Source organism: Peromyscus leucopus, chromosome 23, assembly GCF_004664715.2.
Source record: "Peromyscus leucopus breed LL Stock chromosome 23, UCI_PerLeu_2.1, whole genome shotgun sequence".
Taxonomy (NCBI): Eukaryota; Metazoa; Chordata; class Mammalia; order Rodentia; family Cricetidae; genus Peromyscus; species Peromyscus leucopus.
In genome coordinates, this window is record NC_051082.1 from 6,603,072 (window position 1) to 6,615,779 (window position 12,708).

The window sequence follows — 12,708 nt, forward strand, 5'->3', positions numbered from 1 at the left end:
CTGGGGCCCAGGGAGGAGCTTAGAGCATGGAATTCTGTTCCCACCTGGAGGACAGGTGCTCCCTAGGGCCACTTCCTGACTTCAGAACGGGGAAGCCTAGGCTTCGAAGTTCAGAGAGGGCTGGGCTCTGTCTCCCCAGCCCCTCCCTGCGCTGGGACAGGACTCTGTGGGGCTCCCCCCCCCCCCCCCCCGCCTGGTTCTCCCAGTTGCCCTGCGGGCGGGCGGAATCAAGAGTTCAGCAGGCGTTTCTTGCTTGCACCAAGCAGCAGCACCTCCTTGTCAGGAGGAATGCAGAGCCAGGCACCTCACCGCTGAGGGAGGAGGGGACCCGGCACCAGACATAGGAACCCCAGGTCACTTCTGTGGTTGCAGCAGGTGCCTACCAGACAGGACCTCTTCAGTTGGGCAGGCAGGGCGCTGTCCGTGGAGGTGCCCCATAGGGCCGGCCGGCTCTCACCGGTGGTGCACGCCTTCTCTTTGCAGACGCCCTGCTGGCGGACTTGGAATCGACCACCTCCCACATCTCCAAACGGCCGGTGTTCTTGTCAGAGGAGCCCCCCTACTCCTACCCAACTGGAAACCACACCTACCAGGAGATTGCAGTGCCGCCCCCTGTCCCGCCGCCCCCATCCAGCGAGGCCCTCAATGGCACCATCCTTGACCCCTTAGACCAGTGGCAGCCTAGTGGTTCCCGATACACTCACCAGCAGGTAAGGCGGGGGTCTGAGAAGCCCGGGGTGTGGGTGTGTGTGGGGGGGACGACTTAGGGGTAAAAGGAGCTGATCCGCCAAGGACATGGTAAGCCACCAGGGATGACCTGGGGTCCTGGGCTGTCCCAGCCATACCATGTGAGGGGCCAGTGAGCAAGTCTTAGTCAGCTGACCAGCTGTGGAAGTTCCCTGGTGAGGCAGGCTGTGAGCAGGAGCTGCCTGGGGGTGGCCGGCTGCTCCTGCTCCTGCCCCTGCCTCTCCGTGGGGAGAGGGAGGCCTGAGGACTCGCTCTCCCGCAGCCTCCGTCCCCGACGCCCGTGTACGGCTCCAGCGCTAAAGTCTGCGGTGCTTCCAACCCCCAGGACGGCGGCTCCCTGTGCTCCCGAGCGGGCGAGGAAGAGCATGTTTACAGGTACAGACCCAGCCCTGCGTCAGCCCCACTCCCGGGGAACCCTAGGGCCATGGGTTTAACCTCAGAAGGCCCCAAGGCCCCGCCAGGCTGTCCCCTGTCCTCTGTGTCACAGCATCTGTGCAGTTGAGGAACTGAAGCAAGTTTCCTTCCTCCTCCTCCTGGCCTGGCCACTTTCCTTCCCTACCCTCCGCTCCCGCCGCCGAGGAGACTTTGTAACATTCCACCTCTGGGGCCTTGAGACGCTGGGGCCTGCCAGCCTCATCCAGTGCCAGGCAGGAACGTCTCACTCCTCTCCTCCGCTTCTCGAAGCTTCCCCAACAAGCAGAAGTCAGCGGAGCCTTCGCCTACCGTCATGAGCTCCTCCCTGGGCAGCAACCTCTCTGAACTTGACCGTCTGTTACTGGAGCTGAACGCCGTCCAGCATAACCCTCCAGGCTTCCCTGCAGGTACCACTGGGGCTCGGGGCTACGCCTGGGCCTTTGGGTTCCCGGAGGCCTGAGGGGTGAGCAGCCATGTTGTCTCCTTGTCTCCAAGATGAGGCCAACTCAAGCCCCCCACTGCCTGGAGCCTTGAGCCCTCTCTATGGCATCCCAGAGAACAATAATTCCTTGGGAGGAAAAACGGGGCCTCTGATGAAAGAGAAGCCGAAGCGAAATGGAGCCCGGGGCCTGGAGGACGTTCGGCCCAGCGTGGAGAGCCTCTTGGATGAACTGGAGAGTTCTGTGCCCAGCCCCGTGTGAGTACCCGCTGGGCTCTCCCCGGGCTGGGGGAGCTCTTGGAACCTGTCGCCCAGCCCTGAGGTCACCTGTTCCCTCGAGTGTCTGTTACTTGCCAGGCCCTGGGGATACCGTGTGAGCCGCGTGGGTCCCATCACTGCCACACCGGCCACCGTCCATCAGCAGAGTCAGGTGTTGTGCGTGCAGAGGCCGTCTGCGGCTCAGACGGTTGGCACAGGTTTGCTGGTGTACCACAGGGTTTCAATCCTGCTGTACCAGTTACTACAGTCAGCTCTCAGGCCTTACTTTCCCTCTCTAAGGTGGAGTAACCCAAAGTCAGGCATGGCGATAGGTGGTCACGATCCCAGCGTTTGGGAGGTCCGAGGCTTGGAGATCTCAGGTTCAAGGCCAATCTGGGCTGTATAAGTGAGTTCCAGGACAATCTGGGCTACATGAAACCGTGGCGCAAAAAAATACGAAGTAAGCCGTAAAATAGGTTGAGCAGACGAGGATAATGGGAATAATTCCACACAGTAAACAGAGGGAGACCCAATAGTATATAATGTTTGCGGGGACTGGCTTGTAACTGTGGTCCTCACAGGAGGCTCCTGATAACATCAGGTCTTGCTTGGTTATTTTGAGGCAGGGCTTCACTCTATAGCCCAGACTGTTCTGGAACCTACTATGTAGTCATCCTCCTGCCTCAGCCCACCTGGACACCTGCCTGTCGTGTGTAATAGTCTCTCATCTGTGTACAGTGTTGCAGAGGGTACGCAGTGGTGCTCCGTGTGTTCAGCAGGGGAGCTTGCCCCTCTCTTCCTGTGCTGTGTGAGCCACCTGCCTGCCTCCTGGTCACCTCACCTCACCTCAGCAGCTTCTTAGCCAGTCGCTCTTTTTCCCAGGGATGGGGATCCCTAAGGTGCTGGGTGCTGGTGGCCTTCCCCGGAGTCAGAGGTGTTGTTGATGTGGTTGGTGCCCTGTGGAGCCTGGGGCTGGCCCTTGGGCTCCACACTGACCCCGTCCGTGCCTGCCCCGCAGCCCGGCCATCACTGTGAACCAGGGTGAGATGAGCAGCCCACAGCGAGTCACCTCCAGCCAGCAGCAGACACGCATCTCAGCCTCCTCTGCCACCAGGGAGCTGGACGAGCTCATGGCTTCGCTGTCAGATTTTAAGGTGCCCTGCGATCCCGCTGTCTTCTCCGCCCCCTCCCCCCATCCTTTACCCTGCCTCAGTATGGCCCTCGACTCCTCAGGGCCGTGGGGGAGAGCGGCTAGGTAGTACGTGAGACTGAGCTCCTTAGCAGCCAGTGAAGGCAGAGACATCAGAGCCGCTTTTAGCCGGGACATTCCTCCCTCTCCTGGTGATCCCAGCCACCAGGTCAAGGGAATCAGGAGGCTGGGACACAGTGACAAAGAGCCCTGTGTTGATAGCTGCTCTTGGGGAGGGAGGGGTGTGTGCTGCTGGGCCCCGTGGGATCAGGATCCCATGCCTGAGAGGTCACTCAGATGCCCCGGGCAGTATCTCCCACGCTAGCCGTCCTCACAACACCCACTTTCTTTCGCCTTGGGGATGGGACTTACCAGCGTCTCCCGGCGGCGGCAGCGGCTCGCTTCAACTCTCCACTTTCTTCCCTAAGGCCCGAGTCCCCAGTCTGTGGGAACCCTAACCTGCCAAGGAGGGCCTGGCCGGTCAGCATGATGTGTCCCACCGCCCCCTCCCAGGCTGCCCAGGCCTGCCAGCCCACAGCGTTTTATTTAGAAGATGTAGTGCCTTGATAGGGATTAATACTGACGGAACTCGCCAGCAGTTGCTGACTTCAGCTCCACGTGGGTCAGCCAGAGACCTTTGGGGCACAGCTTAGGGAATATGAGAAGGGAGCCAGGCCGTCTGTCCATTCTTGGCCCCGAAGGTGCCTCTTGCCTCCCTTCAGCTGGACTCATACTTGGAGCTCACACGGAGGTGGGAGATGGGGCGGTGGGTGGAGTCCGGGCTCGGAAGCCTTGTTGCTATGGTGATGAGCAGCCAGCGAGAAGCAAGTCAGGATCCAGCCAGTGCCCGTCCCCTAAGGCTGCTCTTGCTTCCTCAGACCTGTAGCCCAGTGCACACAGGAAAGCTACACTGCCTCTTGGCGCCCCAGCGAGAGGTCTTGGGATACAGGGAAGCTGGAGTGAGCTGGGAGATAGGGTGGGTGGGGGGAGCATGGGGCCTGGTGCCCCAGCCAGCTTCCCCTTGGTTGGCACCCTGGAACCAGCTCTGGAACTCTCTCCCCATCATGCACCTCATCGTAAGGCCCCTTGGTGCTCGCCCTGGGTGACTTTGTAAGCGTGGCTTTGTGACCGCTTTCTGTTGCCCGGGTCTCCCGAGGTGCGAGGACACGAAGCTTGGGCGAGCACTTCTGGGCTTGGACCCTTTTCCAAAGACTCTGTGGCTCTCTGAACACGCGGGCCATGCCCGCCTGTCGCCTCACCTCTCCCCATGTCTCTCTCTCTCTCTGCCTTTATCTTTCTCCTCCAGACTAGCTCTTCCGCCGTGGTGCTGGGCTCCCAGGGGCTGCTGCCCAGCTCTGCTCCCTCCCCACCCCTCACCCTCCTTCATCCTCCTCCTCCTCCTCCTCCCACGGAATCCTCCCCTGGAGGCCACACCCCAAAGGTCCTCAGCAGGGAAGGGAACAGTCAGGTCCCTCTACCTTCCGTAGCTCCCAGAAAGCTTGATGTGGTCAGTCTCGAGGGGACATCATCTGACACTCAGAACTCAAGGTGTCCTTCTGTGGAGGGTTCTCAGCAATCATTTGGTGTTAAGAGCCAGGCTCGGCTTAGGAATGACCTCATGGACTCCATGAGTGAGCCCTTCAGGACTCCCCTCTGCCACACTCCATACCCTGCTGCCAGTACAGGATCCCAGGGGCTAGTGGCCAACGACGTGTGCTCAGAGGAGACTGTGGCTCCCATTTGGAGATGGCCACAGGCTGGGACAGCATCCAGGCCTGAGACTCCTCATGGAGTGGCTTGCAGCTTTCATGGGGGGACTGAGCCAGCTCTCGTGGCAGTGGACAGGCAGGCTGTCTTCCCAGACACCTGGAGTCTCCCCAAGGAATGTGGCCAGCAGGAGGGAGCCCAGTCGGAAGCAGGGGCCCCAGGAAGCAGTTGTCATGCCCCAGCTGACAAGGAGCAGTTAGGTGGAAAGATCCCCTGCAGGGGAAGCCTGGAAGGGCCAACCCAGGCACTCGAGAACCCAAGGAACCCAGAAGGTACCGCCGAAGCCGCTCTGGAGGCCAGGAAGGAAGAGCTGGAGCTTCCTCATGCTTCCATGGTCACGGGCACACCCAACACCTCGGAGAGGATTTCCACCGCTGGCCAGGCAGGCACCAGCTTGTGCAGCCACTAGGCATGATGACCCTGGCAGGACTTGAGTGTGGGCCACTCCTTGCTAACTGCATGCCGCCCCTAAAAATGTCTGCCTGGGCAGGCAGTGCCGAGGACAGGGGCCCTGAGGATGTGTTTGGCACTGATCCTACGGGGCCAGTGTCGTTCCCGGACCCTGCCATGTAGAGGTGATGCTCCGCCTCCTGCTTGCTGAAGATTGGCCGCCTTTAGAAGGGTCGTACCGTCCCAGGGAACCGAGTGGTGAAAACCACGCAGGCCCACACACCCCTCCGGCAGCACCTGCTAAACGTGGGACCTTGGGGAACCGCCCGGAGGCTCAGCTTTCTTTCTTTAAAATGGGAGTAATAATAGCGCATTTTCCAAGGTCCTCCAGAGGATTAGATGAGATAGTTCCTGAAAAGTAGTTTTCCTTCCTCCACTCCTGGCTGCCGGTCCTGCCTTAGCCTCCTGGGTACTCGCGTCATAGTTGGGTGCCATCTTGCCCTGCTCTTACTTGTTTCTTGTATGACTCAAACTTTATTCCCTCTTTCCACACACACACCCACCCCCCAACACTGCAGATGAGTAAGTTACAGTATAAACTAGGGAAAACCCTGGTTAAAAGGTGTAAAGAAAAGAGGAGCCTTCATTTTTCTATTTAAGTTGTAAGGAGAGAAGGGAGGAGGGAGAGGGACGTCAAATACTTCTTGTCCTAACCCCATGAGGTTAGCCAGGAAACTGCTGCTCTCCCATTTTAAGGCTAGAGAGGTGGAGGTCCCTGGAAGTTGAGTACTGTGTCCAGGGTTCGAGGCCGACTTGGAAGTAACTGCTGGGCCACGGCACTGTCTTCAGCCTGTACCCGGAGCCAGCCCTAACTGCTTCCTGCGTCCTCCACCTGGCTTTGCTCTCCATTGTTCGGCTCTCACCCCGCCCCCCCCCCCCCCCTTGGCACCCTAGTGTGGACTAAACGGCATTGTACCTTGCCTGGAACGGGACGGTGACAGCTTTGCCCCTCCACCCCACCCCACCCCCCAGATCCGCTCTGTGATCAGGAGGAGCCGGGAGACGGGCCACGTCCACCCCATGTCCCGGGAACCCTCCCCTCGCCGCCGGCTGGACCCTGCTACCCTGAGCCGGACCCGGTCCCAGGAGCGGCTCGTTGCCGAGCTGCAGGGCCGGCTGGGCATCCAGCCGGAGGCAGAGGCGGCGGCAGAGGCCTCTGCCCAGGACTGGCTGACGGAAGGCATTGTCATCACCGTGCAGCCGCGGGGGCGGCGGCGGGCCGGGGGGCAGCTGGTGGAGAAGGTAGCCAGCAGACGCCGGGGCCCGGGAAGCGGGCTCTGCCGGTCTCCTCGGCCCCAGTGCTGGCCGAGAAAGGTTTCGGGGCGGTGGGGTGGTTTCTGCATTTCATGGCCTATGACACGGCCGGCCACGTGACTCCGCCCCCCCCCCGCCCCCGCTGGCTGCTGCCGAGTTCTTGCCTCCCGTATCTCTCTCCCCTTTCTTCTTCCCAGGTCGTCTACCCTCCTGACTCTCCCATCCCTCTGAGAAGAACCCTCTCTGTTGTGGCTCCTCCTCCTGACCCTTTGCTCCAGCGTCACCCTGACACCTTGGCCAGCCTCTCTCCTCTCCGGCCCAGCCTGCCCACCCCCTCCTGTCCAGGGCCCTCGGCTGGTGCCTGTGCTTCTTCTTCTGGGGTCCAGAGTGCGGGGGCAAAGCCCCAGGAGGAGGGCGGGCACGGCCCTCCTGGTCTCACCTCTGTACCGCTCACCGTGAGGTCTGTGGGCTGCCAGACCAGCGAGGACCCACTCCTGCGCCCGATGCAGGCAGGCCTCCCAGGGGTCCCAGCCCCTGTCCCGCCAGTGCCCTGTGTTAACTGAGTCCTTCCTTAGAACCTCACCCGGGGTCCTCCTGAACCTGATAGCTAGACACCACCTCAGGAAATCACCTCCACCCCCGGCCTCTCCCCGGGGTACTTTCAGCAGAGGAAGGCATTCCCATGCTGGAAACTACAAACATCTCTGCCCTTGATGCCTGGTCCTGCGGTTGTCAAGGCCTCAGCATTTACTTCCTGTTCTTCTGCCCCATGCCTTCTCTCTCTCCTCCCTGGGCCTCTCTCTCACGTTCTTTTGCTCTAGATGCATTCTCTCTCTTTCTCTCTTCCTCTCCCTCCCTCCCCCCTCCTCTCATTTTTGGTTATTGCCAGTAGTGAGAAATCCTCCGATCCCGTCTTCCCTGTGTGAAATGATCCAGTGGTGAGGCCTCTTAATCTTAGTTTTTAAACAATGTCTTCTCCCCCTTTCTTTCCCATCTAAGATGCACGGCCTGGAACAGAGAGCAGACGGAGAGCGGCAGTGGGCAGCCGGCTGGCCCCCCAGCAGCAGGCAGAGCAGCCCTGAAGGGCAGGACGAGGGAGGGGTCAGTGCTCGGGCTGGGGACTGAGTTCTCTCGCTTGGCATGTTTTCCCTGGGCTTAGTCACACAGCTGGGTGCTGGAAGCCCCCCTTGACCCCAGGACTGCCTGCTGATGTCACACACACACCCCCCCCCCAGAGGACACTGCCTTTTGCCTCAGCCAGCCCCGTCTGTTCAGGATGCAAAGCCTCATGGGTGTGTTATGCTGTGAGTTGCCCACCCCGGGCCCTGGAAATCTGACCAGCCTTCTCTGTGCCCACAGTTCATGGCGCAGGGGAAAACTGGGAGTAGCCCGCCCCCCGGGGAGCTCTCAAAGCCTGGAAGCCAGCTTGACAGCATGCTGGGAAGTCTGCAGTCCGACCTGAACAAGCTGGGGGTCGCCACAGTCGCCAAAGGGGTCTGTGGGGCCTGCAAGAAGCCCATCGCTGGGCAGGTAGGAAGCCGGGGAGGTGGGCCCTGGGACCTCGGCCCCTGTCTTCTTCTTCTTCGCTCTGAGTGCCTTGGTGCCTGTCTTCCCAGGTTGTGACTGCCATGGGGAAGACATGGCACCCCGAGCACTTCGTCTGCACCCACTGCCAGGAAGAGATCGGGTCCCGGAACTTCTTCGAGCGGGACGGACAGCCCTACTGTGAAAAGGACTACCACAGCCTCTTCTCCCCACGTTGTTACTACTGTAATGGGCCCATCCTGGATGTGAGTGCACGCGTGGCGGGCAGTGGGCCGAGGCAGCGGGGCTCCAGGCTGGGCTCCGACCCCTCTCTCCTTTCATCTTCACCATGGTCCTCAGTCTTCTCTTCCGAGAAGTGTCAGCCCCACACTTACACAGACAGGAAGTGCCAGGGCCGAGTCGGGCCCTGGCGAGTCACAGCAGCCCTGCTGCTCTAGCTCCCTTCCACCTCCCATCATGGAGCTCGGCTGCTTGAGGACCCAGGGGTTAGGAGCCCGATAGACAACGGGCTGGATGCCAGCTGTCTGTCTTTCCACAATGTGTGACGTCAGGGAGATGCCCCAGAGTCTTCCTTTACTTATAAAATAGGAGTTTCATGAAAAGCATGAACCTACGACTTTGAGCCCATGAGGTTTGAAGAAGAGGTGTGTGTGTGTGTGTGTGTGTGTGTCTGTCTGTCTGTGTGTCTGTGTCTGTGTGTGTGTGTGTGTGTGTGTGTGTCTGCCTGTCTTATACTTCAGCAGCTCTGAATACTTAGCATTTGCAGTTAGCAGAGACCCCTTTGGAAGTACCTGCTTTCCCTCGGCTGTGAGCAGGGCTGAGGTGGGAAGGAGAACCTTGCCCGTGATCCCTTTTCCTGTTTTCACAGAAAGTGGTGACGGCGCTCGACCGGACTTGGCACCCAGAACATTTCTTCTGTGCTCAGTGTGGAGCCTTCTTCGGGCCGGAAGGTAGGGCTGGGCTGGAAGGCATGCCAGTCACGCTCTGGGGTGTCCCGGAGGGAGGGGGGGTGACCTCGCTGATGGAATCAGGGCGGCTCCATGTCTAGAGGCCCTAAATCTACCCCTACACCCCCGATCCCCAGGGTTCCATGAGAAGGACGGCAAAGCCTACTGTCGGAAAGATTATTTCGACATGTTTGCGCCCAAGTGCGGCGGCTGTGCCCGAGCCATCCTGGAGAACTACATTTCAGCCCTCAACACCCTCTGGCACCCCGAATGCTTTGTGTGCAGGGTAAGGCCTTTCTACTGCAGCCAGAGGGTCTGGGAGCAGGCGGAGGGAGAAGGCAGGGCTCTCGGAGAGTGAGCCGGGGTGGGGCGTACGCGTGCACTTACTCCTTCAAGACAAGGAGCGAGGTAGAGGTACCCACTGCTCTAGAGCCGTGGAGGCCTCAGGACCGGTCACCCTGAGCAGAGTATGTGAGGATGCAGTCATTTGATGCCCGTCCTGAGGCTCAGCAGAAGTGGACGGTGCTGGCAAGCTCATCTGTGGTCAGGGAGCCAGCCCCCAGGTGTGACTGGGACCCGGCAAGGGCTTCCGGGCAAGTAACCCGGGAAACAGCTGCGCCTTTCACACCCGTGCCTTTCACACCTGTGTGTGCACACCCGTGCCTTTCACACCTGTGCGTGCACATGACTCCAGATGGAAATCCAGGACGCAGAATTCCAGCTCAGGTTTCTTTTCTTTCTTTGTTTTTTTAAATTCTGTCAGTTTCTGGCAACACCTCTCTGTTGCCATCTGCTTTAATCCCGAACTCAGCTCAGTCGTGATCCTGGCCGGGTCACATGGCTCCAATCCCTCGACTTCCTCCAGGGGAAAAGGGAGCAGTTAGCCTAGCTGGCAGGACATGATGAGCAGACAGTGGTCGTCACAGAGGTGACAGGCCCTTGAGCAGCGCCAGGGACAGCGCCCGAGCCTCTTCCCTCTCCCGCCTGGCAGGAATGCTTCACGCCTTTCGTCAACGGCAGCTTCTTTGAGCACGACGGGCAGCCGTACTGCGAGGTCCACTACCACGAGCGGCGCGGCTCCCTGTGCTCCGGGTGCCAGAAGCCCATCACCGGCCGCTGCATCACCGCCATGGCCAAGAAGTTCCACCCCGAGCACTTCGTCTGTGCCTTCTGCCTCAAACAGCTCAACAAGGGCACCTTCAAGGAGCAGAACGACAAGCCCTACTGCCAGAGCTGCTTCCTGAAGCTCTTCTGCTAGGCCCCGCCCCTCGGCCACCCCTCCCCAGCCAGCGCCACCCACTGCTACTGTGACCCGGGCACCTCGCCCAGGGGTGACGACGACGACGACAACGGGCCAGTCAATCCAACAGAAACTGGAACCCTGTCCACGGCAGGTGTAGGGCAGGACTGGGGGGTCCTGCCTCTCTCTCACCCACGCCGGAGCTTCAGGGGCCTTCTCCCCCCTTCTCTGGCTCTCCTAGGCTCTGTGTTGGGGCCCAGCCGTTCTTCCTAAGTGTGTCCTCATGAGCCAGCACCCCACACCGGAGCCTCTCACAGTCGCCTTCAGCAGAGAGGGTCAGCCTGGGGCTCTTTTTATCCCAATTTCTCTCAGCCTAATCACCCTGAGCATATTGGGGACACCGGCCCCCCCCCCGAGACAATGCCAGCATAAACTCACCCACAGGCCACCAGAGGCACTTTGGGTTCCACGCCCAGTGTCCCAGAGTCTGGGCGACTGCCCCGGGTTTACCGAGAAAGGCTTTTCCAGCAATAATATTTTCTCTAGCCACATTTCTGTCTCTGGGGATGTGAGGTGGGCAGGGCCACCTGTGCCTCCACACTGTACCGATTTTGATAGATTTCTACACTGAGGTTCGACTTTGTATCGCTCAAGTTGCTTTTATTTCTCTCTACACGATGATTTTGAAGCGATTTAAGGACGTCCCCTTTTGTATTCTTGTCTGTGTCCACTGTCACGGGGCCCACCAGTGGCCTCGTATGGACTTCGCTTTGTACTGAGGGCCTGGGATGGGGAAACGATTTGTATTTTATTTTGTTTCTTAGCACAAGCAAGTTGAGACCCCTTCTGTAACTCCACAGCTCCCCGGGACTGTTTTTAAACTGCTGTATTTTCAACCCCGTCCCTCACTGCCCAGGCCAACAGGCTCTCCATTAAGAACGGTCTGAGGACCCTCAGCCCTTCGGACCTGGAACTCTGAACCTCATGTGTCCTGTTCCCAAGGGAGGCAAAGGGGACAGTTTGTATTTGGGGTCTGCTCCCTGCCTGAGTAAGCCATCAGGAGCCAGCCTGTGCTCCCCGTGAACTTTCTGGCAACCAGGAGAACCCACTGAACACTCCCAGCCGCCTCACTGCTCCTCCGGGGCTCGATCTTCTGCCTTCTCAGGAAAGCTGGTGTCTGGGTTTAACCAGGAAGCCCAGAAGGGTCTCTGGCTCGATTCTACTGGGTGCCTCGCTTCCTCAGACTTCCCGGTGACCGGGGCAAAGGTTGCTCCCTCTCACAGGTGGGATTCATGCTTGAGGGGGTTTGGAGTTCTGGGAAGAATTCCTAAGTTGGTGAAGGGAGCCTGGTAGGATTTGGGCAGAGGGACGAGGTCCTGTTAGAGCCATGGGAGGCACCATAGCTCCCATCCCAAAGGATGAAGCAGGAGCAGCCAGCCCTGGAACAGGCGTGTATGTCCCAAGGGTCCACAGGCAGGGGACCCAGACATTACGTCAGCCTCCTAGTCGAGGCCCAGGGTGATGGGATCCCAGACAAGGATCCTCGGTCAGGGCTGGGCCAGCAGCAGCCCAGGCCCGGGAAGGTGAGCGTGGCGCTCCAGAGGTCTGACACAGCGGCCACGGCGGCACTTCCACCCACAGGCCTTACTGCTCTGTTTACAGTGGTCTGCTCCAGGCCCCTCTCCAAGGAGAGACGGGTATCTGGAGGGCCATCCTCTGGGTCAATGGATATGTGATCATTTGACTTTTTTCTTATAAACTTCTAACCTGGCTTTTTCCATTTCAATTCCTGTGATTTATGCCAATAAAGTTTGCCGTTATTTTCGCCCGTGCTGGTGCTATTTCTTGGATGTTTGATCTAGAAACCCAAATCTCTCAAGAGTCACGGAAAGAAGGTAAATCACTGATGTGCTCTCACTGGAGGTCCAAAAGCCGGAGAATGGGATCCTGGGAGCTCGCCTGTGGCCCTGGGTCCCACTGGTTCCACTATGAGCTGTACTGAGCCCACAGGGACAGGCCCTGCTCTAGGGTGTCCCCCCTTGGCCTGTGGGTGGCCTTCCACTCACTGATCTAGGAGAGGAAGGAAATCACCAGGCCCCAGGCAACACCACCTTGGTCTAAACTCTGGAATGCCACAGACTTCCTGCTGCTGCGCAGCCTCTACTGCCCCCTTGTGGTCACGTCCATATATGCATGCTTTCTCTGGTCAGCTCTCTGGGCCCCCAAACTGGATAGTTCCATTCCGCCCGAAGCTGTGACTTCACAGTTTGCCCTGTCCTTTGGATCGGGTTTCCAGGCAATATAGTAAATGCTGTTCTGGATGTGATTATCACAAGGAGCTTGGAAGTGACCGTGACCTTCAACACCCGCTCAGAGAGAATGACTTGGTTTATTTTTTCAACCCTCGCTGGATCCATCCTTATAGAAATGCTGATTGGCTTTCTCAGTCATGCATTAT

The 12,708-nt window shown here is 59.2% G+C and overlaps 1 protein-coding gene across 6 annotated transcripts in view; it reads left to right on the top strand.

Annotated features, from left to right (window-relative positions):
* Pxn (paxillin) overlaps positions 1–12,078 on the top strand; it is a 55,719-nt gene extending 43,641 nt beyond the window's left edge. For 3 of the 6 annotated variants that reach the window (XM_037198624.1, XM_037198626.1, XM_037198625.1), the window contains exons 2-11: positions 484–710; positions 1,010–1,122; positions 1,432–1,568; positions 1,657–1,858; positions 2,877–3,012; positions 7,878–8,048; positions 8,135–8,308; positions 8,932–9,013; positions 9,148–9,296; positions 10,002–12,078. In XM_037198624.1, coding sequence (XP_037054519.1) covers positions 484–710; positions 1,010–1,122; positions 1,432–1,568; positions 1,657–1,858; positions 2,877–3,012; positions 7,878–8,048; positions 8,135–8,308; positions 8,932–9,013; positions 9,148–9,296; positions 10,002–10,268 — 1,658 coding nt within the window. In that variant the 3' untranslated portion in view covers positions 10,269–12,078. Of the gene's footprint in view, positions 1–281; positions 376–483; positions 711–1,009; positions 1,123–1,431; positions 1,569–1,656; positions 1,859–2,876; positions 3,013–4,353; positions 5,197–6,236; positions 6,507–6,715; positions 7,028–7,517; positions 7,620–7,877; positions 8,049–8,134; positions 8,309–8,931; positions 9,014–9,147; positions 9,297–10,001 lie in introns of those variants that run through there. The other 3 variants (XM_028856553.2, XM_028856555.2, XM_037198627.1) reach the window with 3 other exon arrangements.
* The last annotated feature ends 630 nt before the right edge of the window (positions 12,079–12,708 follow it).